This window comes from Martes martes, assembly GCF_963455335.1.
Source record: "Martes martes genome assembly, chromosome: 8".
NCBI lineage: Eukaryota > Metazoa > Chordata > Mammalia > Carnivora > Mustelidae > Martes > Martes martes.
In genome coordinates this window covers 70,337,898-70,365,137 of record NC_137895.1, presented here as the reverse complement: position 1 = coordinate 70,365,137, position 27,240 = coordinate 70,337,898, and the positions used below count along the sequence as shown (strand labels likewise).

Here is a 27,240-nt window from a genome sequence, read left to right as displayed (position 1 = left end):
TGTATAATATAAACATGTAATCTAGTAAACATTTATTGAGTGGATATTATGCACCAGCTACTTAAAATTCAATGGATGAAGGAAGTGTATTTAATATGATCAATCTCATGAAATTGATTTTTTTCTCCAATTATTTTATTGAAAGTCTATAAATTATAGCCCCAGATATAACAGACCAGAATTCTAGCTCAATGCCACTCTAGGAAAGCTAATAGAAAGAATCCAAGCAAAACCAAACAAAAATTACTCAGTGGTTCTCTTAAAATTGGATCAGAATTATCATTTTTTAGGTAGGTGTCAGCACTATTTACATGAAAAATGGCACTAAAAATTCCACCAGCTGACCCAAAATTCTTGTCTTGCCCTGTATTTATATAGGATTGACCTGAATATTGAGCTCCTGCTGACTTAAAATGAAACTTTGATCCTTAAAAGAGTTACATGGAGAAGTATAGAAAACACAAATCTGTACTTATTTAAGGACATTCCTATTGCTGTCATAATGCTTTTATACATACTTCACAACAGAATATTTTTCTTATGTTATTTTAAGTGCTACTGGAAATACCACAAGAGAAAAATTTTTGCAGTATTTCATCCTTTCTATTTTTGGTTTCAATTTCTTTTTCTCCTATTTATGAAATATCTACGCTGCCAAAAGTCATCAAAATTGTACAACAAACCACAACAGCTCAAATTATATAATGAACTAGAAAAAGTAAGATTCCTTGGTTATTGAAAGGCCCAGTTTAAATGAAAGTCTCATATAGAATCTCAGTACTGAAAATTGGTCTTGCAAAGAAATACAACAGAGTTTTAATAAAAAAAAATATATTGTGGTTTTACAGAACTGTAGGGTTCTTAGTATTTTCTGGTATTGGCAAACAGTTTGGGGGAAAATGAATTTTTATCTATTTGATATACATTTTTTGCCCTCATATTATTTCGGTATTTTAAGACCTGTAAAATGAAAATTGTGGTCTTTATTTTTTCTAAATTTAGAGATCTCATCTCTTTCCATTTGAAAAACAAAAGTCATGAAGGGTAGGTTTTTAACTGTAAGATTCTGAAAAAGTCACTCAATGGAATCAGCTAGCCTGTGGTTAGAAGTCAAGGGCTAAAAGCTGTGGGATAGTCCAGCTGTACGTCGTGCAGCTTGTAAGGAGGAATATGTAGTTCTCAGATGCATCTAAGAAGCAATATCTGCTAGGAGGTCCAGTACTAGAAAGGGGCACATTGTTCCAATGAGAACTTTAGGCTACCACACGATTCAGGTTAAGGGGAGCTGGTCGCTGTTTGCGACATTTAGGCACCTGCATTTGGAGGCATGCTCCCTTCTAAGCAGCACTCTGTTAAACAAGTCCATAGCCATACTCCATACTCTGAGCCAGTAAGAATGCACTTTCTAAATGTAATATTTCCAAGATTAAATTTTCGGTGAGAAAAACTCTTGTGCAATATAGAAAAAATTTCAAATACATTTTCAAGTAAAAAAGAGTCATAAAATTATTCCCTAGGTCCCAAAACAAGAGCGATTCTATATGCTGAATGATATTCTGTCTCTGATGTCCTCAAATGTTAAGATACATAAGGTAAAGAATACATGCTTGTGAATTCCCCTGATCATATTAAGCAATCCCTAAATAATTCATGGTCAATGTAAACTATACCACTCATTGCGTACCTGTCGAAGACTTTTTTTTCCACATTTAATACTAATCAATTCACAAAGTTTCTGGTCTTTGTTTAAAAAGCTGTAATTAGGGTTGCCTGGGTGGCTCAGTGGGTTAAAGCCTCTGCCTTCAGCTCAGGTCATGATCGCAGGGTCCTGGGATAGAGCACCGCATCGGGCTCCCTGCTCGGTGGGGAGTCTGCTTCCCCTTCTCTCCCTCTCTGCCTGCCTCTCTGCCTACCTATGATCTCTGTCTGTCAAATAAATAAATAAAATCTTGGGAAAAAAAGCTGTAATTAAGTATAAATAACTATGTTTTTCCGCTGATTATTGCCAGTACAGAGATGATGGAGAATTTCATTATCTTATAACTTTTTGGATGGGCTCTGGATTAAAATAGTCTCTATTTCTTGTTAGGTACAATTAAGGCTGCTTCCACATCATATGTGCATGAAAAAAATGGAAAAATAGGTGTAACTAAAAAAGAATCTCACTTTATAGAATATAATCCAATAATATAGATATTAGTAGAACTCTATATATAAAGTCACTCTCAGTAAAATGAATAGAATTTGAAGCGCACTATAAATAGTTTTTACTAAGAATTTTTACTAAGAAAATAAATCACATTATTGACAGAAGTTTTACATAAACTTTATATAATTTTTTTTAAGTTGGCAGCACTGCATGTTTACCTGACCAGTGGGATTTTAATGAAGTTTTTGACTACAGAAAGGAAGGAAGGAAGAGGGGAAGAAAGACAGGAAGAGATGAAGGGAAGGAAACAAGGAAAGAGAGAGAGATTTTCAAAAAAAGTTGTCCTCTCAAAAATACTCAATTCAGGAGATTACAGGTTTAACTTAATGATGAAAATGATGCTATTCATAATTTAAAAATACTCATTTATAGTTACACTCATTTATAGTTCTTTTAAGACTGTAACACACAAAAAAAGATTGTAGCACATTTTTCACTGATTTTTTTTAAGCTAGCTAAAAGTCTGCTGCATTTGGCAGATCTGTTGAAATCATACTGGGTTATGAAGTTTTGGGTAAAAATCAAAAATTTTTAAAAATATCAAAAGCAAAAATTAGATTAATTAGAAATTAAGGTCTGTTTTCCTATGTGGCTTATTAATGTGATCAAAAGACATTAAGTAAAATAAGAGTTCCAAAACTCTTATGATCACTAGTAAATAGTAATTATAATTTTTAAGGTGACTACATTTGAATCAATGCTCATGTGTTAGTACCAAAATAACACTCCAAAAATTCAACCTTGCAATTTGCTTCATGTAGGTGGTGACGGGCACTATTAAGGGTGTTTGTTTTCTGACATTCCTAATGAAAAACACCCTGATAAAGTAAGCAAATCTGAAGAAAACCCAGGAAATGTTTTAGGTTAAACCTACATTCCTGGCACTTGCTGCCTTTAACAGACTATACATAACTGTCTTTTTTCCATCCATATCCCTCACCATATACCTAACTATATATTCCGTGCTCCATGAGGGCAGAGATCTGTCTACACTATGTGCCAGTATCCTGAGGTCCTAGGACTCTGACTGACACATCATAGGCAATTAACAGACATTGTCAACTTGAAGTGTCTTGTCTCTCCAATGGCAAGGTTCAATATATGTCATTAAGGCTCAAATTCCACAGTATTTCTAGGGAGGTATTGTAGAGATGCTTAGCCTATTAATTAATTAGCCCAAGGGATAAAAGAAAAAAAATTCCTTTGCCTCAAAAATATCATACCCTAAGAAAGGAAGACAATGAGTAGGTAATTACAATTTACAGATTAATAAATGGTATGGTCAATAGAAAACCTATTATTTCTCTCCAAATTGAATGCACTTAGAATATAGTTTAAAGTCCTTAACAAGAAGTCCTATGTGATCTGGTCTTTTTCATTCTCAACCTCATTTCTTATCATTTTCCCTCAAGTTCACTGCATTCTAGCGACTCCAGCCTATTTTCCAAGCCCTGAATTTATCAACCTCACTCACATATTAGGATCTTTGCAACTGCTGTTTCTCCTGTTTGGAACAGCCTTCCCCCAGACCTTTGCAGGTACTTTTCTTTTCATGATTTAGGTCTCAGACAAGATTTGCTTTATATCTCTGTCTCAAGAAGATTTCCTTGCTCATCCCCAGGAATTTTATCTTATACTATGTTTTATTTTCTTCACAGCACTTAACAATATATGAAATGGTCTATTTGTTTAATTGCTCCCATTTTGTCTTTTCTTCTTAGACTGCAAGATCGTAAGAGGACAAACTGTTTTGTTTCCAGCTCTAAGGGGTAGTTCTACGGCCCTGAATTGAACTTGACACACAATAGGCATGAATTTAATACTTGCTGAATCAGTGAATGATAGATGTAAGGGTAGGCTGCTATACAACACTGAAAAGGACCAGTCCTGTAAGAATGAGAAAAGAACAGAGCTAAGATAGGCAACAGTTCCATGTGATACCGTTTGGGCTCCTGATTAAACCAGGCCTGAAGTCAGAATAATTGAATTGAATACATTTTTGTATTATGAATGTATGTGTGTTATGTATGTATTTGTACTTGTATTATGAATACATAATTGAAGGGAATACATTTCCTTTCCACGTGATCCAGTTTGGGTTGGGTTTTCTCTTACTTGTAACTGAAAGAGTACTAACAAATATAACTGTCGTTCAGCGAAACCACAAGCTGCAACCCTGGAAAGCTGATTACAATTCTATTTAAACAAGAGTATTGCGACATTAGGAGTTACGCTGAATGAAATAATGCCACCTCATGGAGTGGTGGCAAAGTGACCTCGTGAGGCAGTTAGTGTGTGTTGGACCGAATACCTTCTGACTTTGCCTCTTACTTAAGCTTCTACACGTCTATAAATAAAATGTCTGATATTTTCTGTTAGATAAATGACACTTATGAATACGCTGGGTTTTGAACTTGTCTTCAGCTTAGAATGGTACCTCTCTTTACTTTCTTTGACTCTTACATCCACATCTAATTACTGTGTTTTCTTTCAACTCCCCATTTTGTAATGTTTAAAAATATTGTAGAATGCTTTGTTCCCTCTAGGGAAAAATCTCTTGAAAAAATATAACTAAGGAATACATATTTCTACTATCTTTCCATCAATCTAAATCAGACATCGATATCTGTTGTCCATTTTAAAAACATACCTACATTTTGGTGCGTCTCTGGGAGAAAGACCATTAAAATTCTTCCTGCTTATGAATAAGAAAGATGTGTAAATAGGTATATTTGATGAAATAAAGAGAGAATCAAATCTGAGGTGTAGAGGAGTCCTACATGGTTTCTCTTCTCAATTCTCCCCTCAAAACAGTCCCAGCCCACGTGTGGCCTAGAGGCATGGGAAGGGGTCAATAATCAGCTCAAATGAGGCACTGATCATTTCCTCAGGATAGAAAATAAAGCACTGGAGCTGATTTGAAGTACATTTTAGGAAGCCGAAATTATAAACACTTTCCTCAAGAGAGAGGTAACTAAAGACGTGTGCTTTTGCTTTCTCAGTCTCTGACATAGTAATGACTTAATCCTTTCCAGCCATGATGTTCACTGAGGTTGAACTAGATCCTCCTCCTACACAGGGACATCCTTTCCTCTTGCTGGGTTTCCTCCCTATCTATATTATTTAGATTCTAACTGCCTGGTTATAAAGTTAAAATACCATAGTCACAGCTTTTTGGATGGTAAATCTTCTCTGGGTTGGATCTAGTTTAGAGGGCAACTTTCATTGAGAAAACATGATTCTGCGGGTCTTTGGGCATCTGCACATGTTCAACAGCCTCTTGCTTTCCCCGCGGTTTGCATTATTAAAAAGCTTTGACACAGCTCATCAGAACTGGCTGCTGCATTCAAGACAGCTTCCTGTCAAAACAGACTCGGTAAACTGGGGAACACAGGCCAGGCCAGCGGAATTCAAAGAACACTGCCTAAATCCCTCTGTCTACTTTGCCTTTAAAAAACAAACTAAAAAAAGCCATGGTTATGACTGGTCTATCTCTTTGTTTTATAATTTTTACTGTTTTTATGTTACAAATGTCACCAACCCCGCTTTCCCTGAGTCATAAGAACATACCATCAAATGACCTACTTGGACGTTTAACACCACTGTGTTCAGAAAAGCCTCCGTTTAAGCACCTAGCTGTTTGAGATTTCCTGTCAACAGAATACAGATGAAAAGGAAAGGAGGCGGCTCGTCACAGGGGTTCTGTTGATAACACTTCATTTAACATATTTCAGTTTAGCAACATGGGACCGCAAAAAAAGGGAAAACTATTTTATTTAAAATGACAGGGCCACTATGTTATAGTCACTGTACGTACGTCCGACCCAGGAAGTGATAATAATGATAATGGGTACATTTCCAGTTCAACTCTACAGGGTGATTCTGTTCAAATGAATTTACCTCTTGAGTATGACACATTCATAGTACATCTCAAAGGCTCACAAAATGGTTATTTCTCAGATATTGACATGCCGGAGAGAGAAGGGTGTTCAACAGCTCTTCAACAAAGCACAAAGCAGCTGTACAGAGCAAGGTATTGGGGAGACTCAAGCATTTAATTGATATGCCAGAGTGTTTAAAGCATAAGAGTAGAAAATGGACAATTTGAATGAGGTTATAATTAGCTGAGGCTAACATCCCCCTCTGTAACCGAAGTTTTAGGAAAAATGAATTCTGCAAAGAGTACGGAGCCCAACAGTTTCACAATGGACCAGTGATTTTATCTGATTTTACATTTGTAGATGAATGGCAGGTCCTTTCTCATTAATACTATTTTAAGTACTCTGGATTATTTAGAGATATCACACTCAGAGGTCAGTTTCAGCCCAGTGTCCTCAAGAATGATTATTTGTGATCTTGACTAGAAAAGGTCTAAGAATAAGTCAAATACTAGTATTCTAGGAACTTGTGCATATTGGAAATTACATCTCTAGCAACTACTACCACTCAAAATTTTTCACGGCCAGATAAAATGTGAAAAAAACACTGAATGAAGTTGAAGTCATATTGAACAGTGCTTTTCAAACTTTTCATCATGGATGTACTCCTAGGAAAGGCCTTAGCATTTCCTGAGCCATTTAAAACTTATGAAATCTCTTTGATTTCTTGTGCTTTATCATTAAAGAATGCTTTTATCATATAGTTTGTGTTGGTGGTGGTTCAACTTAATTGTGCTTACACTGCATGTGTACTTCTAGGTTCAGTCTTTCCCCTCAACTGGCATTGCAGAACGCTATCTCAAAGTTAGCAAAAAGCTTTATATTCCAAATCTGTTAGAACGAGTTTTTAATTAAGATGAATCATGATTATCCTCTGATTTCTCATGCTCCCAACATAATGCTAAATAATCTTGTACATGAACCACAGGTGGTGACTCAGGGAATTAAGCTATAAAATTCTACCCTGCAGATGCGTGTGTACTGATGTAATGCTTATTTGATAGCATGAAACTATGCAGTTGGTACCATTACAGCAAAAAATAGGTGCCTTAATAAGAGTCATTGGCAAGTCTGACATTATCACAAGCACCTGGTCACCAAATCAGAAGAGATCTTCATTGCTACACTTGTGAAACAAGATCTGATAACAACAGGGTTCCAAGTCTTGCTTCTGAACTTGAAGCAATATTTATAAGGATATTGCAGCTGAAAGAATCTGATTATTATGTCTGATCAGCTGGCTAGGGCTGTTTGTGGCTTGTTGGAAAATATTTCTTTCCCTTGTCAAAACTCCCAGCTGCTACTGCGGAGCAAATGGGAACTTCACTGCTAGAAGTATGTGAAAAGAACAAAAAAGAATTGATTTGGACAATCTATGTGCTGCTGTCATTGACAAAGATACAACTGTGACCACTGAGGAGTATGACTAGGGTCAGAGCAAAGGTAAAAGAAAAGCACCTAGGGATTCTCTCTTGTCATCAGTTTTCAAACTAACTCCTCTTGGTGTTGCAGGCAGTATCCAAGTTTTCATCAAATTCTGAGACACTTAATAGTATTTACAAGTTGCTGTTATGATTTTTCCAAGAGGTGGTCACTTTTACAATGACAAATCACTTAAAATGTGTAGTTCAGGGGCGCCTGGGTGGCTCAGTGGGTTAAAGCCTCTGCTTTCGGCTCGGGTCATGATCTCAGGGTCCTGGGATGGAACCCCCATAGGGCTCTCTGCTCTGCGGGGAGCCTGCTTCCCCCTCTCTCTGCCTGCCTCTCTGCCTACTTGTGATCTCTGTCTGTCAAATAAATAAATAAATAAAACCTTAAAAAAAATGGAGTTTGTGTGTCTCACAATGTGGTCTGCCTACCACTGGGGACCCACCTGGATGAACATTAAAAAAAAAAAAAAAAAGTGTAGTTCGGACAGTCAGCACATCTACAACATACGAGAATTCCTCAGTAACATGGGATTATAATTCCATTCATTACCAACACTTGTGTGAATGGTGTTTGAAATTGAGTAAAAATGTTTTTCCTCCTAAGATAACTATATTTATAGCTGACTTTGATTCTATTATTTTTAGAAGAAATAATTTATTCTTATAAAACAAATGTTATCAAGAGGTTTGTTACTGTCACAAAGAAGGCTATCTAGGTTTTTAAAAGACTGCAACAAATAATTCAGAAAGTGATTTATAAATAAGGAAATATGTTGGTGGGAAATTGAAAGTCACTAACACATTAATCCCTCCTGTGGCAAAATGCTACACTATTAACAAATCAATTTAAGCATTTGTCGAGGAATTTAAACAGATTCAGAGCAATAATACTGTGTATGAGATTTAAGGACCAATACAGCTAAACAATACCTTAACCAAATAATTTTCCTTAATATGAGAGGTAATATTTCTAATATTTCCTTTAAACAAGATCCCTTATACACAAAAGTTCCTGATTTCATACTTTTGTTCCAAGTTATTTACCAATGTTCAGCAATAAGCTAGCTGTGAGGACACAAGGAGATATGAGAGTATCTCTGAAGAGTGAAATAGACTTCTTTTTGTTGGTTAATGAAAAGAATGGTCCTGGAGTAGAATCCAGAGGGGAAAGAATTAACTAATTTTTAAAGAGACAAGTGTGCGTGTGTTCAAAAGGGTTGTATGTAACACCTGAGAAGTTTTAAAAACCTGCTGATGACCTTAATTTTCTAATTGTTGGCCAAATAGATTCTTGGTTTTTTCCCAATAAAATTGAGGCATTAAAAAAAGAAAGAAAGAAAGATTAAACAATGACAATGTGTTAGGTATTAATGAAAATAGTTCATAAACAGTAAGTTCAAGGACATATCACTCAACATGCAACGCTACCCCATATTCTCCAATGCAGGTTTTGAAGAGACCAGATTTCTTTTTGTCTTTATATTTACAGAACACAATTCCTGTTTGCTGTTTTTTAGAGGTTCACTGTGAACCCTCTAAAGGTTTCTTTATCATTTAATATTATAAATAATTATGTTCCTAGGCGGCAGTTCAAAGCTCAGTACAGCACTCGTACAACACCACAGGCAGGTCAGGTGACCTTTCTCCAATTCTCCTCTCTCCGGTGCTGAGGACAGACAAAGTGATATGTCTGTCATACGCCATTACCATTAGAACAGAATCTTGTTCTTTTATTACAACTGAACTCCGCCAGATTTCTCAGCAGGAATGCTAAGTGAAATCAATGTCTTGGATTTCCAGGCTGAGCTTGGAGGTCACAGCCACTCTATCATTTCTCAGCATTATCCTTTCTCGTGCGCGCACACACTCCCCAAGCCTCCAACTGGCACACAGCAGATTGAAAACAGCATGCATCAGAGGACTCATGCTGTACAATTTTACAGTCTTTTGGAGCCCCCTCCTTTTGATTCCCCCCCTTCCATTTTTTGCAAATTGCAAATAAGTTTTGTTTGTGTCCTTCTCTAGAGTTGTGAGTCAAAGGCAAAGGCACACCTAGGAAGAAGGGCAGGCAATAAAACCCAGAGAACATGGCTGATTTTTGACAGCTGCCAATAAGATCATCTTTCTTACATCATCACCTAGATGTGACTGACAATTCCATTGTTCCAAACAATAAATAGATCTTAAACATAAACCATCAGTTTGGTTTACACTGGCTAGGTATGCAGTCACATAAAGCCCCTTAATAAAATAACTCTATTTTATAGTAAAATAGACAACAAAATTCACCAATAAAACACACAGAAAAATACCCCCAGGACACTAAGAATTGATTGCTTAAAAATACAATTATAACAATAAATGATAGTTATTTCATATAAGTAAAATAGCTTTATGAAGTGAAAATGTTTATAATGCCATGTATAAATGTCAGTTTCAGGCTACAAGATACTAAATTCATGTTTTGAAATGGGTCCTCCTTATTTACTGTTGGTTCTATCTTTTTGGCCATGTTCTTCATTAAAATGACAACAGCAATGTTTATTGGTTTAGTTTTAATGTGTTGAGCTAAAACACAAACACATTTAAGACATCTTTTTTAACAATAAGAGGGGTTATAGACAGTATGATAGTGGACACTGAGCAAAGAAGGGATATATTTTTATCAAATTGTGTTATTACCTAAAGAGAGGCACTTTATTTTTGGTCAAACTTTTTAAGCATTTTACCCAATTGCAAATGGGAAGAAACACATCTAAAGCTTTCCTAGGTTTTACATGATAGAAAATTCACAAAGGCTGATTTTTAAAAAGTTACTGAATTTTAAAGGTAACCTGTAAAATATGCTTTAAAATCATGTATAACCATAGGTATAGGAACACAATTCACTTTTTCACTAGTGTGAAAAATGGAGGTTTATGAAACTATAGAAAATGGAAGAAGATTCTCACTGAGATAGATATCTGTATGCTCTGCACCTAGTCTATCGGGTTCTATGAACTAGAACCATGGAACTCAGAAAGCGGTGTGCCAGTCTTGGCAAAGTCAACCTTCAAACACTTGGGTGTTTGCCATGGTTACTGAAGGAAACTATCATTGTAGCAATGGCTCAGTAAACCTTTGAATGGATGAATGAGTGAATGAATAGACCCATAAGCGGCTGACTGACATCAAAAGCTTCATGATTATTTGGGTAAGTAATTTGGGGAGAAGATACTAATGATAAAAAGTTATTCAAGAGGTAAGGGAAAAAATCCCATTAGATATTTACAAGTGAAGCATATACTCTAAAATCATAAAATGAAATGTCCTAATGCAAAGCATCATTATGAAACATGATGTGAAATCACATTAATAAATCAAGGTTAAAAAAAACAGAGAATAATATCTCACAGAATTATTTGTGTGTGACAGTGACTTTGCTGCTACAGCTATTTACTTTACTCAGAATCAACCTGTACATGCGCTGCATTAAAACTTCTGGCCCATGAAGACCCCAATATACCATTGCTTTAAAATTAAATTTTATTTGGGGCACCTGGGTGGCTCAATGGGTTAAGCTTCTGCCTTTGGCTCAGGTCATAGTCTCAGGGTCCTGGGATCGAGCCCCATATGGGGTTCCCTGCTCAGAAGGGAGCCTGCTTCCCCCTCTCTCTCTGCCTGCCTCTCTGCCTGCTTGTGATCTCTCTCTCTGTCAAATACATAAATAAAATTTTAAAAAAAATTAAATTAAATTTTATTCAACAAATGTTATAATTATTACCAAGTTTTAAAAACTATGTTCTACTGTGATAATAAAGAAAAGCAGAACTGATCTTTGGTGTACATGAAATACAGAACATGCAAGGTCCATTACACAGCTGGAATAGATCTTAAAAGGGGAGTTTGTACATTTCATAATGTCCCAGCGGTGGGGACAATAATTTGAACTACATATTTGCCACATATTCCTGGTGAATCACGGTCAAAGTTCTTTGTCCAGATTAAGTTGTACTCTGAAATGTATTTACCTCTTAATAATACGAAAAGGCCTCAAGAGTTTTGGGGAGATGGAAGCCAGAGTACACGTTCTCAAATGATCTCTTCTCCTTCCCAATTCACCCTCTGAATTAATACATTAACTGTGAAAGGCACCTGTCAGGGGACTAGAGCAGGATTAAAAATAAATTCTTGGGAGTTTTTTTTTTTTCTCTTTCAATACTTCCTAAATTTTTTTCTCTGTGTATTTCTTTCAACTGTTGAGGCTACTCTCAACCCTGTTACTCTTTAGATATTTCCAATATGGCATTTGGGGAAGGGAGAACAGGAACAATTTTCTAGGTAATCCAGCAAAAGACAAAAACATTGTTATTTTGAGGGTAAATTACCTGTGTCAGTTTTCTCCTTAATACTTTCTAATAGAAAATATGTGTTGTCTTTTCCCTGAGTAATCTCAGGGAAAAATACTTTATGGTTACTCCTCTGTCTTCTTTCACAGAGAGTTTAATACATTATCATCTAAGATCTTGAGATCTTACAAAAACATTTCAAATTTAAAATTTTCTGATTTTCTCTTCCAAGATGAAGAATAACTTGTTTGACTCTTTTCCTTTCCAAACCTTTCCATGTTTTCTCAAGAAATGTTTCCTTGGGGGTGCCTGGGTAGCTTAGTCCGTTAAGCGGTCGACTCTTGATTTCGGCTCAGGTCAGGATCTCAGGGTCCAGGGATTTTGAGCTCCACGATCAGTGGGGAGTCTGCCTGAGGATTCCCTCACCCCCTTCTGCCCCACCCTCTGCTCGTGCCCTCTTTCTTTCTCTAAAATAAATAAATAAATCTTTAAAGCCCAGAGAGTCAGTCTTCATTAAAAATAATAATATAATAATGCTTCCTTAGTTCCCAAAACAAAACTATTTCTAAATAGTCTTACTTCTAACACTATTATTATGTTCATATCTTTCATGAAAATCTCATTGGATGAATGATATATCTAAAATTACCTTCATACTGCTCCTCATTATAACAGTTACTGACATTTCAATAAAACATTTCCTGGATGCCCTGTCTGTACTCATATTTTAAACTGTATTTCAGGTGCCCCTTTTTTGGAAAACCCTTCCTGGGATCTCTCATTGAGGGTAACATCTTTGTCCCAATACTTTCCAAAGCACTTGTCTGTAACTCTGTAAGACTTTGTACCATAGAATATGGTTATCTATTTTATAAGACTGTAGGCTTGCTGAGTATAGCATATCTATCTAATAAATCTTGGTATTACTCATGTTTCCTACTCTAGCTACCCAGGCATGCTCGTTGAATAAATGAATGGCTAAATATATGTGTGTTATTGATCCTTATCAATCCTACCAGACTCTCGTCTCTTTGAAGATCCAGAGGTTAACCCAGTTACAGGCACATAATAGATATTCAGTAAATGTCACCGAAGGAAAAGTAAAACTCTAAATGGCAAGACACGTAGCTTCTTCAAAAGGGTACCTTGCTTTTGGGTGGTGGGCTGTTTGTGCTCTTGTCTGTGTGAATGCTGGTAGGAGATACAGCAGCACCGAGGTTGCCTTGGGGTATGCCTGGGAGCTTTCCTCCTGGAGATACCTGCATGGCAGCGAGCTGGGCAGCATACAGCTGCTACAGGAGGCGGAGGGAGAGAGAAAGAGAGGGAAGAAAGACCGTTAGTGATAAAGTAAGTGCACCTCTCAGAAGGACCTCTATTCCGGACGTGGTAGTTTTCCTGCGGGTGTTCTTGTTTACGGCGCTGGAACGTGTAAAGAAAGAAGTTGTCACCTCAATGTTCACGACTTCCTTCTCTGGGGAGAAATGACAGATACCACATATAAGGGATTTCAGCTTCAGGACGTCCAGGGACTCAAAACAAGTAACAGTCATTCATATTTACTCTTTCCCAATGTCTGGGGAAGACAAGCATGTCCCATATTCGGTCAAGACCTCTTTTTGCTCTATTTTAAAATGGGCACAGAGCACTACAAAAGGACACAGCTTCATATGCAAAGTAATTTTCTTACTATCCATATGGGTTTAAGTGTGGTAACACCTCCGTTTTTTGACTTGTTGCAATGGGCACCTGTAACTTTTTTTTTTTTTTTCCCCTAATCGTTGGTTGTGTAGAAATACAAAAAAGCCATTGAGGAGAATGAAAGGAGTGTATTTGAAGAACATTATCTGGTCAGTCTACCTACCCTGAAAAAAATTAACTGGATGCTTGCCAGAAGTCCACTTTATGTCATGATATATAAACACAGACAAACCTGAAATTATCTTGAGGATTAGGGTTTTAAGAATTCTGTCTGAAACATGCAATCTTCCACTAAGTCACCACATAGTAATTCTTCTTAAATAACCAGTAAAAAATTCTTCAACAAATCAATTTAATAATAAAAGAAAATTTCACTTTGATAATAATTGTCATATGATAGGGTATCTTAAACAAAGAGGTTGCTTAAGATTCAAATAGTCACCTCAAATGTTTAGGTTAATTCTCTTTTCGTCTCCATTTAGCAGTTTGTGAAAATTTTAAGATCTGGTTGGAAAAGAAATTAATGTGTGTGTGTGTATTCAAGCTATAACTTCTCTAATAAAAAGACTGATACCAAAGAAAAAAAGCTCTCAAAGGAAAGTACTGTGACATAGCTTATCTTGATCTTTCTCTGAAAGAAATTTCAAAAGGATAAAACTGCTCAGGATAAGCCAGAGACCCTGATAAGTGAGGTCTCTTTAGAAATGAAATATTGAAAACTGAAGGCAGGCATATAGTTACATGAAAATACACATACATTATTCAGTTTCCAAATACTATGGTCTAAATGAAACAGATCATTAAAATTATTGATAAAATTATGGGTTTTTTAAAAATGACAATTAACATAAGATGTATTTCAGACAAAGAAACACCAGAGGAGTATATTTGTACTATCAATAATGAGTATTCCTTCTCTCCAAGTTCTGTGTGTATGTGCATGTGTGCACACACACGTGCATGGACACAAATTGTAATAATTATATTCTTTATTTCAGTCTGTAAGAAAGAAAAATTTATGATTTAATTCATCAGTCTTAGATTGCATAAATTAGAATAAAAGGTTATGATGTCAAATACAATAGGAGTTTATAATTTTTTAAAGTATCAGATTTGATCCATTTCCCACTCTTGTGTTAAAAACCTTTGCATTGTTTTCTACAATTCAGAAAAATAGTATTTTTTATCCTCATCCTAAGCTGTTTGTGAAGTTACTAAAAAAATAATGAACATCCCAAGACACTACTTTGCAGAGTAAAATTTTGTCCAGTCAAATATATGTACTGAATTTCATATACTGAATTAAAAAAACCATTTTAAAAATAGCCTGGATAGTTATATCATATATTATAAATTTCATGTAGTATTATATATTATATCCTTGTCCTTAAAAACTATTTCAGTGGGTATTATTCTTAGAAGCTAACAATCTATATTACTGGTTTAATATACACTGAATTTAAGATTGCCTCATAATTATTAAAGATTGATGAGATATTTTAATATCTGTAGGTAAAAAGAAAAATGTGAATAAAGTAACTATGCAAAATTTTAATTTGATTACTAAAGAATTATTTCATAATTTGAAAAAATATTGACTATTTGTGTTATTTAGATAATTAAATAGATGGAACAATCACTCAAAAGGTGATTCAACGCTCAAATATCAATCTCTATAGACAGACCCACAACTTCCAAGAAGTATAAGAACTATAACTGAAAATACAAACATAAACATACTCTGAAATACTTTATTGAAATTAAAGGTTACAGATGACATATACTTGGAATAAAAAATGTCATACACATTCTTTCCTCATTCAAGTAAATGCATTATTTTATCTTTTTAATTATGAAATTAAGGTTTATCTTAATTGAACTGTCCTAACGGATGCTTTTGAGGGAAAAAAAAAACTATAGTTGTAAAATAGATAGACCCGTTTAAATATTTTTACAAGAACAGTATGGTATCACCCACTTTGCTGGTACTTTTATGGACTACAGAGATCTAAAGTAATTTTTTTTTTTTAAATATTTATTTATTTATTTATTTATTTGCCACAGAGAGAGAGAGAGAGTACACACAAGCAGGCAGAGAGGCAGGCAGAGGCAGCGAGAGAAGCAGGCTCCCTGCCGAGCAAGGAGCCCGATGCGGGACTCGATCCCAGGACCCTGGGATCATGACCTGAGCCGAAGGCAGCTGCTTAACCAACTGAGCCACCCAGGCGTCCCTCTAAAGTAATTTATGATGAAAATGTCAGATGCGTATTAGTCAATCAGAGTATGGTTAACATTTAGGTAGCTCTTCATTCCTCTCAATCTTCCACATCCCTTTCCTCATATTTGGCTTTCTCCTGCCTCACCAAGTTTTGGAAGTAAGGAAATATCTATTTCTAATACATTTACTTTTGTGTGAAATGTATGTGTTCCTTAAATTTACATTATATTACAGAAGCATTAAAAAGGCCTCAAGTCTCAGAGAATCTAACACACTTCAAGTCCGCACAGGTAAAATAAACCAGAAATTTTAAGACTTCTGAGTCCTAACTTAATTCACAAGGTAAGAGGAAATTTCAGTAGTTTCAAAGAAGCTGACTGTATTTCTCATAGCTGGCTACTATGTAAGGCTGGGCAACATACCAGAAAGAAAAAAAAAAAAAAGTTGCTGTGACTTATTTTAATACAACCTTTAAAAAAATTAAGTTCATTTATCTATGCATGTGTGTGCTGACTAATTTTATAACAAGGGAATCAAGACATGATGAATATTTTATTTCACTTATTATATGCTCTTGAACCAAAATCATGAAGAACAATAGTTATTTGTATTGAATGAGATCTACAATCACAAAACGACTGGTTGATCTTGTTGAGATGGAAGGGTCATAGACTGTAGTGGCAATTGGAAGGCCACCTGAATTTAAAAGCATCCTGTGAATTACAGAACCCACTTCCACATGATAGATACACCTATAATTGTGTGTGTATCTGCATCTTAACTATACAAATTTTTTAAACAAAAATCTGGCTAACATTTTTCTTGAAAAGATTGCAGATAAACCCAGAATTAAATATAAGGTGCATTATGATATATATACTTTTATGAAAAAGTTAGGTTGTTCTAAACATCAGAAACAAATTGGGAGATCCTAAGCATAAAAAGCTAGAGCTTAAAGGGAGCACTCACTTCACAAGGTTAACCAGACTAACAGAGTAACTGTTTTGCCTTGCAGAGTAACTTTACTCTTATCTTGAAACTCTTGTGTTATGGATTTATTTTAATCTCTAAGGCTCCCCAATTCCACAGATCATTAGGTTTTCTACTCTTTATATTATTTAAAATATTGCATTCCTATTCCCTTTCCCTTCCTTTATTCTTATACCTACTTCAGACAATGATTTCTTTCTTTTTTTTTTTTTAAGAAAACAATCATAAAATTAAGCTGGAATCTATCCACTGATTACTTATGGTCTTCCCGGTGTTCATGTGTCTGTAAGTGTGTGTGTGTGTGTGTGTGTAAAACTCACTTTTGTTTAAAATTGTTCCATAAACCCACATTTTTTGTCTCTTTAACTCTTTCAAGGACCCGTGGTTTTCTACTTCTAGTGTACTTCTACCGAAACAGTACAAGTAAGGCAAACCTCAATTCTAATACCAGTTCTGAACTAGTGACCTTGGGCAACTAAACTGAGCCTCACAATTCCTTAATCTGCAAAGTTCAGGGTAAATAAAACTGACCTTATAGGGTTGCTGTGAGAAATAAATCACATAATGTGTATAAAATACTCGGAAAAACACATGGCAAAGAAAGCTTTATCAATATGCAATAGTTATAATTATTAATTAATTAATTATACCAAGTAAGGAACTGACTAATGCGCTGACTTCTTACTATATACTCTGGACTGTGCTAGGTACAGTGGAGGATACAAACAATGTATAAATATAGTTTCTTCTCTAAGTCAAGATTGATAAACATAAAACAATGAGAGTATAAGTGTACTATAACTGTATGCCACTTTTAAGGGTGTGAAGGGAAAGGAAATGAGTCAGTGTGAACTGATTTTTCATAGAAGAGATGTAGCTAAGCTGGAAGTAAAAAAGGAGATGGCATTCTAGGAAGGGAGAAAAATTTAAAGGTACAGGTGCAGTAATGAGGTAGCTTTTGCAAAGGGGATACAGAAGATGTGTGGAACAGTGAATGGGAGAAAGGATAGTGACCTAAGAAACTAGGTTTGTAAGCTAGTTCACCTTATAGAAGATCTTCAAATAAAGATAAAGAGTTTAAATCTAATATGTAGGCAAGAGAAAGGCACTGAATTTTTGAAAGCAATATAAGTGTTGGTTTTAACTAGAATGAAGATATGACAAGGTATCGGTTATGAGCTTATCGACATTTAGTAGCAATAATTTTAATGGTAACTTGAGTTGAAGTAACAGTTGTGGAAATGAAGATGGAAAAAAATGATAACCAAATTCACAGCACAGTGGGCATGTAAATGACTACAAATTAACTGGGGAAAAGAGAAAAGAAGAACAGGGTGAATAGTGTAATTTATAGTCTTTATTTCACAGATATAATATGTAAGTATTCATGTATCACATATTTTCATTTGTGTATATAGTCATTATACTATCTTGCATAACAGCTAAAACACACGTATTTTCTTCTTCTTTTTTTTTTGAAGAAAAAGAAAAAGAACTAAGTCACACAGAGACTTCCCTATAATTGGTATTGTGATAGTGAAAATGTTAGAACCATTCCATCATGGGTTTCCCCTAAAGTATACCTCATTAAACTTTTTTTTTTTTTTTTAAGTATTAAGAGTATAATACAGTGTATCTACAACAACAGGAGCTTGAACTATATTTATTTTAGTTAAACCTAATAAGTAACCCCCTCCCACCCCCGCTGTAATGTACCACATGAATCAAAGCACTATTAGGCAGTGGGTTGATAGTTCCTTAGTAGGCATTCCTCCTGTTGAGCTATAATGGTACAGTGTAGGGTCAAAACAAAAATCTGATGGAATGATAAGGAACAGATATTTTAACTTACGCTAATTAATTGCTGCTAATTTGGGGGAAAACAGTACGGTTGCATTTGAACAACTTGGCTTTTAACCCACAATTAAATACAATTGTATTTTCTTCCCAAGACAGCCATTTTTACGCAGCTATCCTAAGGTAGTGGCTGGTACTTCTCAGTGCAAGAGGTGGAGAAGTTCCACAAAAGAGATTTTTAAATTCTAAGGTAGACTATTCAATTTCTTCCTTGAGATGGTAAATTCTTGCCACTTTTCCTTAATAGGTTATTTTCCCCAAATTGTTGAAAATACAACATCTCCCGTTGCTACTACCCTAGGGCCCAAATGCCATCTGGAGTATTTGAATTGAAACCATTATGCACTGACAAAAATATCTATTACTGGTTGGTCCCTCAAACCATTTACTGACTAGTAAACTCCTTGAAGGCAAGGATTTTGTCTCTATTATTTAATGCTTTCTCAAAATATCCTAAAGGCAAGGAAAAGTAGAAATAAATAAGGGCTGAAATGACTACATAATACCATTAATTTTTAACAAACGTAGACCTCTAGTATGTATTTAATATATTCTTAATGATGGCAGTGACTGTATGTGACACAAATTTTTAAAACCTGAATGGAAATGGCATGTTTTTGTTACTTGAAGAATTAGAGAAAAGACATAATGGTGATGTTGATAAAAACTTCCCATTCATCCATTTATTTCATTTACTCAAAGGAACAAAAAAAAAAAAAAAAACAATGGATTTCAAAATCTTATCAGCATAAGAACAAAATATAGCATCATACACTTACTGTAGCCATAATCATAATAGTAAATGAAGACATCAATATGGAATTATAAATCAGAAAAAAATGGATAAGGATTATTAGAAAAAAGTTATTATCTTTTAAAAAGACAATAGAACCAGGAGTTCAAGCACAGAGATACTCTTACTGTTTTGGAAAAGTCAAATAGGAAATGCCTTCTGATAAAGGGATATACCCTATTTACTCACTGGATCCTAAATACTTATTATTCAAAGAATAAAGAGGTATTTAGTAGGGGCTATGGTTGTGAGATAGAAGCTCTTTTTGAGGATTTTTTTTTTCTTGGTTGGTTCAAAGCTAAATTTTCTGTTTGAACTGGGATCTATTATAAGGTCTCCCTTTTATGTGCCCAAGCAATCTAAATAAAGGCACGGGAGACAGGGAGGACACCACATACTAGCAATTACTCAGAGCTAGTAGCATAGGACGGTGTATAGTTTGATCCATCTGTCTTACCTTCTCTACTGCAGGCATGGAGCAGAAGATGGGGACACATATCTCTTTGGGAATATAGTGTGAAATAAGTCATGCCCACCATTCTCTTTACCTCTACCCTCCCTTTCTCTGACTCTTCACATTTCTCCCCTCCAAATCACAATGTTCATCATACCAGATAGGAAAGCTGCATACAAAAAGCATGTAAAGGAAAAAAAAAATTAAAATCATGACTGGAAATGTTGCCTTTCCTAAATGATCTATCATAAAACATACTGATTCCTTAAGTAAATTTGTAAACATTTATACTGCCATTATTTGAATGAGGAGTGCTAACAGACTACACACCCACTGAATATAATTTTTGCTAAATTAATTATTTAAAATTATTTCTAGAAATAGAATCATTTTCTCCAAATGAAGTATATCATATAAACATCCATACATGAGGAGAGGAAAAAAAAGAGATACATTGTATAAATGAACTTTACATATTTTTAATACTTAATCAAATGAGAACAAGAATTTAAATAGGGATAGGGATGGAAGTTGAAGTTCTTTACCAGCCGTGGGGGTCAAGAAAGCCCTCACTCAGAAAATAAGTAGCAGTCACTTCTAAACTTTCACATACGCAAACATATATAAACCTAAATTTTCAAAAAAAACATTATAGAGCTACCCACCCCCCCCCCCGATTAATAGTCTCTTGAAGTTCAAATGCATGTACAAAAATGGCAGAAGATTTTTATCTGAAGTCCAGGAACTGATATCTAGCAGTAAAAGTTAACATACACACAATGTGTTAACTACTTGGATTAGAGACTTTCAAATGCGTGTATCATCATTTATCATATGATTTTCAAAATAGATCATTGTGAACTCCTAAAATTTAAATCAGACCTGAAAGAAGTATGTTAGATGTGATGTGTAAGAAAAACATTTGTTTGTTTTTTTAAGGGAAGAAACAAGGAGTAACATTTGTGAGGGAAAAAATTCAGAAAGCAATTTCAAGGCTCCATAAGTGTTATCTTTATAGCTTAATTTCAGCTTCTTAATGTAACTTAAATGTGGAGTTTAAAGAGAAACTAATGTACTGGAGAAAATCTTTCAAAACATATCAGCATGTTTCAATGCGAATAAATTTGCATTGCACATTATTTTTCATAATGTTTGCCTCACAGAAAATTATCAAAGAAAGTTGAGTTTAAACATGGACTTCTTTCCCTAACACTTCTTTCCCTAACAGTTTCTTCTTTTTGATGTTATTCAAGTATACTGCAAGAAAAATGGGATAGGCCTTAAATTTGCTGGGTTCCGGGGGAAGAAGTGCAAAGAGAAACTCACATGGCCAATTTATGAACTTTATTTATGAACTAATTTATGAAACTCACAAACTAAGCTAATGCAGTGTTTATTAAAACATTTCATTCTCCCATCTTGACAAACATACCTTCAAAACCCCTGAATGCAAATGAAAACCACAATGAGATACCACTTTACACCTAGCAGGATGGTTATTACAAAAACACTAGAAAATGACAAATGTTCGCAAGAATGTGGAGGGATCAGAACTCTTGTTGATTGCTGGTGAAAATGTACAACTGTGCAGCTGCTACAGAAAACAGTATGCTACTTTCTCTCAAAATCATATGCAACTATCCTATGACCCAGCAAACCCACTTGTGGGGATATACCCCAAATAACTGAAATCAGAGACTGTAACAGGTATTTGTACACCCATGTTCAGAACAGGATTAGTTATAATAGCCAATAGGTGGAAGGGAACCAAGTGTTCATCAATGGAGGGATGGAGAGCAGTGGAATATTATTCAGCCTTAAAAACGAAGGAAATTCTGATACCTACTGGATGAACCTTGAAGATATTATGTTATGCTCTGTGAAATAAGCCCATCATAAAGGGCCAGAAATTGTATGATTTCATTTATAGGTGAGGTAGTCTAGAGCATTCAACTTCACAGAGACAGAAAGAATGGTGCTTTCCAGAGACAGGAGGGAGGAGGAGAAAGGGGCCTAATTCTTTAATGGGTACAGAATTTCATTTTGGGAAAATGAAAGTTCAGGAGATGGATGGTAGCGATGGGTACACGACAGTGTAAATGTGCTTAATGCCAGGGACTGTACATTTAAAGATGATTAAAATGGTAAATTTTATATTATGCACATTATTTTTTTTAAAGATTTTTTGTTTATTTATTTGACAGAGAGAGAGAGAGAGAGAGAGACTACAAATGGGGGAGGGGCAGGCAGAGGGAGAGGGAGAAGCAGACTCCCCGCTAAGCGGGCATCTGGATCGCAGGACCTGGGGATCATGACCTCAGCCAAAGGCAGATGCTTAACCGACTGAGCCACCCAGGTGCTCCTATGTTATGCATATTTTCCCCCCAGCCCACGAACAAATAATCAGGAAGGCACGCTTGAACTTAGATTCTTGATCTCTTTGGGGCTCCATGTTTAGACCCACAGCCCGCACTCCCTCTTTCCCTGTCCCCAGGTCTATTCAACAGAAGATGCTTGGTTTTTGCCCCAGATGGCCTATATTTTTTGTCTGTGACTGACCTGCAAATGCCTTCCAAGGTAGGGCCCAGAAGGGGCCATGGCTCCCAGCCCTGCTTGGTGTGTTTCTTTAAGAACGTCCAAGATAAAGTTAGATATTCCAGGCAGAGGAAACACAACATGCAAAGTACAGAGTTAACCTTTAAATCAACCAACAAAACAGGCCTATATGTATTTAAGATCTTTCTATATACTACCGAGGGCACTTTTTAGAAAACAGACTCTCCCCTTCCCTTTTTAAAATAAGAGACTTAAGTTCCCGCTGCTCCTCTGAGGCAAAGTGTGTGGTTATTCTATTGTACAGCGCCCACTACTGGAGCAGCCGTCAAAGAGCCCAAACAAACGGACATCGGTTTCTTTCATGGGGCGTCCTGCTTCTGAGGTCCCTCCATGCTGTAGCATGTATTACTGCCCTGCTCCATTGTACTGCTGAATAGTATTCCTTCGTATGGAAATATCATACTTGTGTATGTGTTCATCCAGTCGATGGACATTTGGATTGTTTCCAACTTGAGGCTACCATGAATAACCCTGCTATGGAACATTCCTGTACAAGTCTTTGTGGGTTTTCATTTCTCTTGACTCACCGATTCCTAGGACTGGATTTGCTGTCATTAGGTATGTTCGTGTTTACTTTTTTAAGAAACTGCCAAACTTGTCCAAAGTAACTGAATCGTTTTTATATTTCCACTAGCAGTGTTATCAAGGTCCCAGTTTCTCTGTATCATCATCAATTCTTAGTATTGTCTTTTTTGATTATAACTATTCTAGTAGGAGAGAACTGGTATCTCATTATAGTTTTAATCTGCATTTCCTTAGTGGTGAATGACACTGAGCAACTTTTCCTGTGCTTCTTAGCCATTTCTCTGTCTTCTTTGGTAAAATGCCTACTCAGATTTTTGTTCTTTCTAAAAAACGGGTAGTCTTACTATTGGTTGTAAGAATTCTTAATATTCAAATTTGATTGTAAACAGCAAAGCCTACCAGAGAAACTGAGTGAGGGTCCAGTTTAATAGCAGTGTACAGATATTATGAAAAGGTTCATAATGATAAAAATACAATGACAGTAAAAGAGTAGCACAAATAAACATATTTTCCACTCACATAAATTTATATACTTACACAATGATAATGTTTTTATTCTTTAATTTTTAAAAATCCTATGCAGTCGAGGTTGTAAAGGACTGTGCACTCATTGTACACCATCAAGGAATACTAGCATGGTCAAGCGAGTTGATCACTTTTATTAAGCACCAAGGTTAACTTCTAGAAAAAAATGAAGACTAGATAGGGCTAGCTCTCAAGACTGAGACTCTTGAGGGTGAAAGACTTGGTTGGGGTAGGGTTCTCTCCTAACTTCCTTGATGGTTAACCCCTAGAAGTAGGGTGGGGAGAGGGGGTGTGAAGCATTTCTCCTGCTGCTTCACCTTCTTTACCACAGTCCAAGGGGAAAGGTGATTGGAGGAAGGTGCCTACTTGCAGGGGACGTGGGAAGGGTTGTCACTTAATCTCCAGTCTAGAGTTCCAGTTGGGGAGTTTTTCCCAAGGGAGAGAAGGCAGTGAACTAGAGTCTCTCTACCAGGAACTAGAGTCACTTGGAGAAGCAAGTTCAAGTAAGTACATACAACGTGAGAGATCCAAGATCTGCTGATATTTGGACCTAATTCCTAAGGAAACTTGAGGGCAAGAAAGAAATGTTTCAAACTGAAAGAGTAAGTAAACTTAGAATTACTATAGATTTGTCCAAACAGAAGATAACTAATAGCCAGTATATCAATGACACAGAATTTTTTAAATGTAGCAAGTTGAAGCTGCTGGAATAGAAGAGTTTCAATATCAGGTTACTTAAGGAAATTACTTCAGTGGCTGAAGCTTCCAAAAGGCTGCAGGGTCACCTGACAGCTAGAGGGGGGTTCTAGAAGGCGGGGGGACCAGGCACAAGGAGAAAATAAATGTTACCCACTTGAGGAAGGGAACTTCCTGCCTTCCAAGAAAATAGCTGAGCCCCTCAGAAAGCATGTCTGAGGAAGCTAGCGGCTGGTTGGGAGGGGCCTGAGGGCAGAAACTACTGTGATTACGACCCATATCCCCTTCAATGTATCACTACTGGATGACATGTCTCAGGAACTCTGGAATACAAAAGTAAAATATTATGTCTGGCCAAAGCACAGTTTTACCATTAAAAAGCTATCGTGAATACATGTGCAGATGCTACTACCTTATCTATGTAAAGCTGCTATCACCAAATGCTAATAACACACAATCTTTATTACTTTATTCCAAATTCAGTCCCACTCAGTGTGATACTTGGATGGAATGCGGAGCTATCAATGAGGGGTGGAGTGTTGATAGGGTGTGAAGATGGCATCTTGATAAAAATTAAAGAATACATTTGAACTTACTTAAATTGTAAGACCTTTTTCACAGGTATGATGCTCTCAAGCTGTTTCTGTCACACCGCAGAGACTGAAGCATATAAATAAGAAATGCTTCACATGTACTGGATTTTAAAAGGCTTTCTTCATCTTGTGATACACCAATAAATCTTGAATAGTTAGAAAAAACATTTTGACTTTTACAATTGAAGTAGTGCCTTAAAGATCCAGATATATTTGAGAGAGTCACGCAAGAAAACACCAACTGATAGTTTATCTCTCTCTCTCTCTCTCACTCCCTCCTCGTTTTTTCTACTCCACAAGCCATCTTCATGTATTGCACAGTAATCCATTACAATATGTTCCAACATCTGCCTCCCCATATGATGTATGACCTATTCGATTGACCCTTTTTATGCTGCTCCAGACTTTCTGCTCATGACTGTGGGAGGAAGAACGCTCTGCATCTATTCCTGAGGTCACTAACCAGTAAATACATCTCCATTTGGCAAGGTAAAGGGGACACTGGCTGGAAAGCTCTGCGAATCTTTTATATATCAGTGACTATACTCATAGCTTTAATTAGTTTAATTTATGGGGGGACAAAAAGCCCTGCTGAAATTCCTTTCAAAGTAATGGTAAGAAGAGAATGCTTATTTAGCAGGGGGAAAAATCCTGTTTTCTGTTGTTACCAAATATTTTTATTTAATATAGGGAAGCTGAGTATTATCAGAAAGATTGCTTTTTAAAGTAATCACTTATCTTTGACTAAGTTCGTAACAGTGAAATCATCGTTCATTTTATCTCAATAGATTGGGGGTGGTATGTAATAATAACACATTAAAAATAGTGAGCATTTTTTACTCAATAAAAAGAGAGATTGAGTGTTAAGTCATATTAAATCAGACTATATATTAGTTTGTATATTAAAAAAAAAAAAAAACTTCCAGATTGCATACTTGCTGGAAGCTTGAAAATACTTGGCGCATATGGGAAGAGGCAGTGCAAGAGCCATGATTTCTTCTCAGGGACTATGAAGTGCCACTCACTTTGCTGGAAGTCTGCATGCTATTTCAGGGATCACCATAACAAGTCTGTGTGTTCAGTGGGGGTGGTTTGATAACTTGACAAAGATTAAACAACTAGTAGTTTCAGAAGTCTGGGTATCCCTTAAAGTTTTCCTTTCTACTACGTGCCATATAGACTTACCATATGGGGGTAACAATGTTACCACTAAAAATGCTTTCCAAACTTAATATTTATGTGATGAATTCTCTCTATTGCAGTGGGATTCCCCTACCTGCTGGCCAGTGGAAGCAGGGATTTTCCCTAAGCTCTCAGCCAACAATAGTTGACAAGCTCAGGGGTTAAAGGCTTCGAGAGTCAAAGACTTCTTGAGTCACTCGTGACAGAACTCTCCCCTCCCCGAGGAAAGCATGGCCATTTAACATTCTTTTCTATAGCTGTTTTACTGCTGATACTAATAGACAACACATATGATGGGTTAAAATTACAAAGACTTCTTCCTATGGGTTTCTCCCTTAGTTTTTCCTTCATTTTTCTGTTGTAAATTTTTATGACTGAGAAAATATTAGATATTATATTAATGTTGGTTATTTAGGTAGATAAACTAAATTAGTCTAAACTTTAAGAGAAATCTGGACACAGAATGATGATAGCAACAAAAATAGTCACAATAGCTAAAATGTATGGGATTCTTACTATGTGCCAGGCCCGTGCTGTCTCTCTCTGAAACTTAGGGACCGGATACTATTCTTATTTTGTGGTGAAAGCCACTGAAGCACAGAGAAAAGTAAAAGTCATTAATCCAAAGATAGACAGTAAGAGGCAAAGAATAAGTATGAATCCAAGTCTTTTTACAGAGCTGGTAACTCTTAACCAAAGCCTTGGGAATATCTTTCCTGGTCATTTAAAAATACAGTAGTGGGCTCTGGGGCTTAGACAACCCCAGGGAGGGCAATTCTAACCATACTGCTGACAGAGCCCGGGCTCTTATGGTAAGAACTATATGACCACCATTGTGGTGCAGGAAGGACATGAGAAGTACCCAGGAGGACATTTTTTCCCAGCATTTGCATCTCTCCCTTTTTCTTGGCCACGGCCAGTAAAAAGTGTTTCAGTTTGGTTTACTTCTCAATTCATGGTATTGGAAGAGCATGTAAGAGAGAGATATGATATGGTCAGACAGATTGGAAAAGGCTTCTCTATAAATATGATTACTTGGAGGTCAGAAGGATGAGATGATGCAACTATGTACATGAGAAAGGAAAGGACTTGCAGAACGACCTAGTGGTAGGAGAGTACATGACAAGTGTCGGGTATTGGAAGGAGGCCAGTGAGGCTCTCCTGTGGTGGCAGAAATGTTCAGAAAGG

The 27,240-nt window shown here is 36.1% G+C and overlaps 1 protein-coding gene across 6 annotated transcripts in view; it reads right to left on the bottom strand.

Moving 5' to 3' along the window:
- The window catches only part of SOX5 (SRY-box transcription factor 5), a 977,646-nt gene that overhangs the window by 55,645 nt on the left and 894,761 nt on the right, over nucleotides 1-27,240 (bottom strand). For all 6 annotated transcript variants that reach the window (XM_080810710.1, XM_080810707.1, XM_080810708.1 and 3 more), the window contains one exon: nucleotides 13,051-13,197. In XM_080810710.1, coding sequence (XP_080666836.1) covers nucleotides 13,051-13,197 — 147 coding nt within the window. The remainder of the gene's footprint in view (nucleotides 1-13,050; nucleotides 13,198-27,240) is intronic.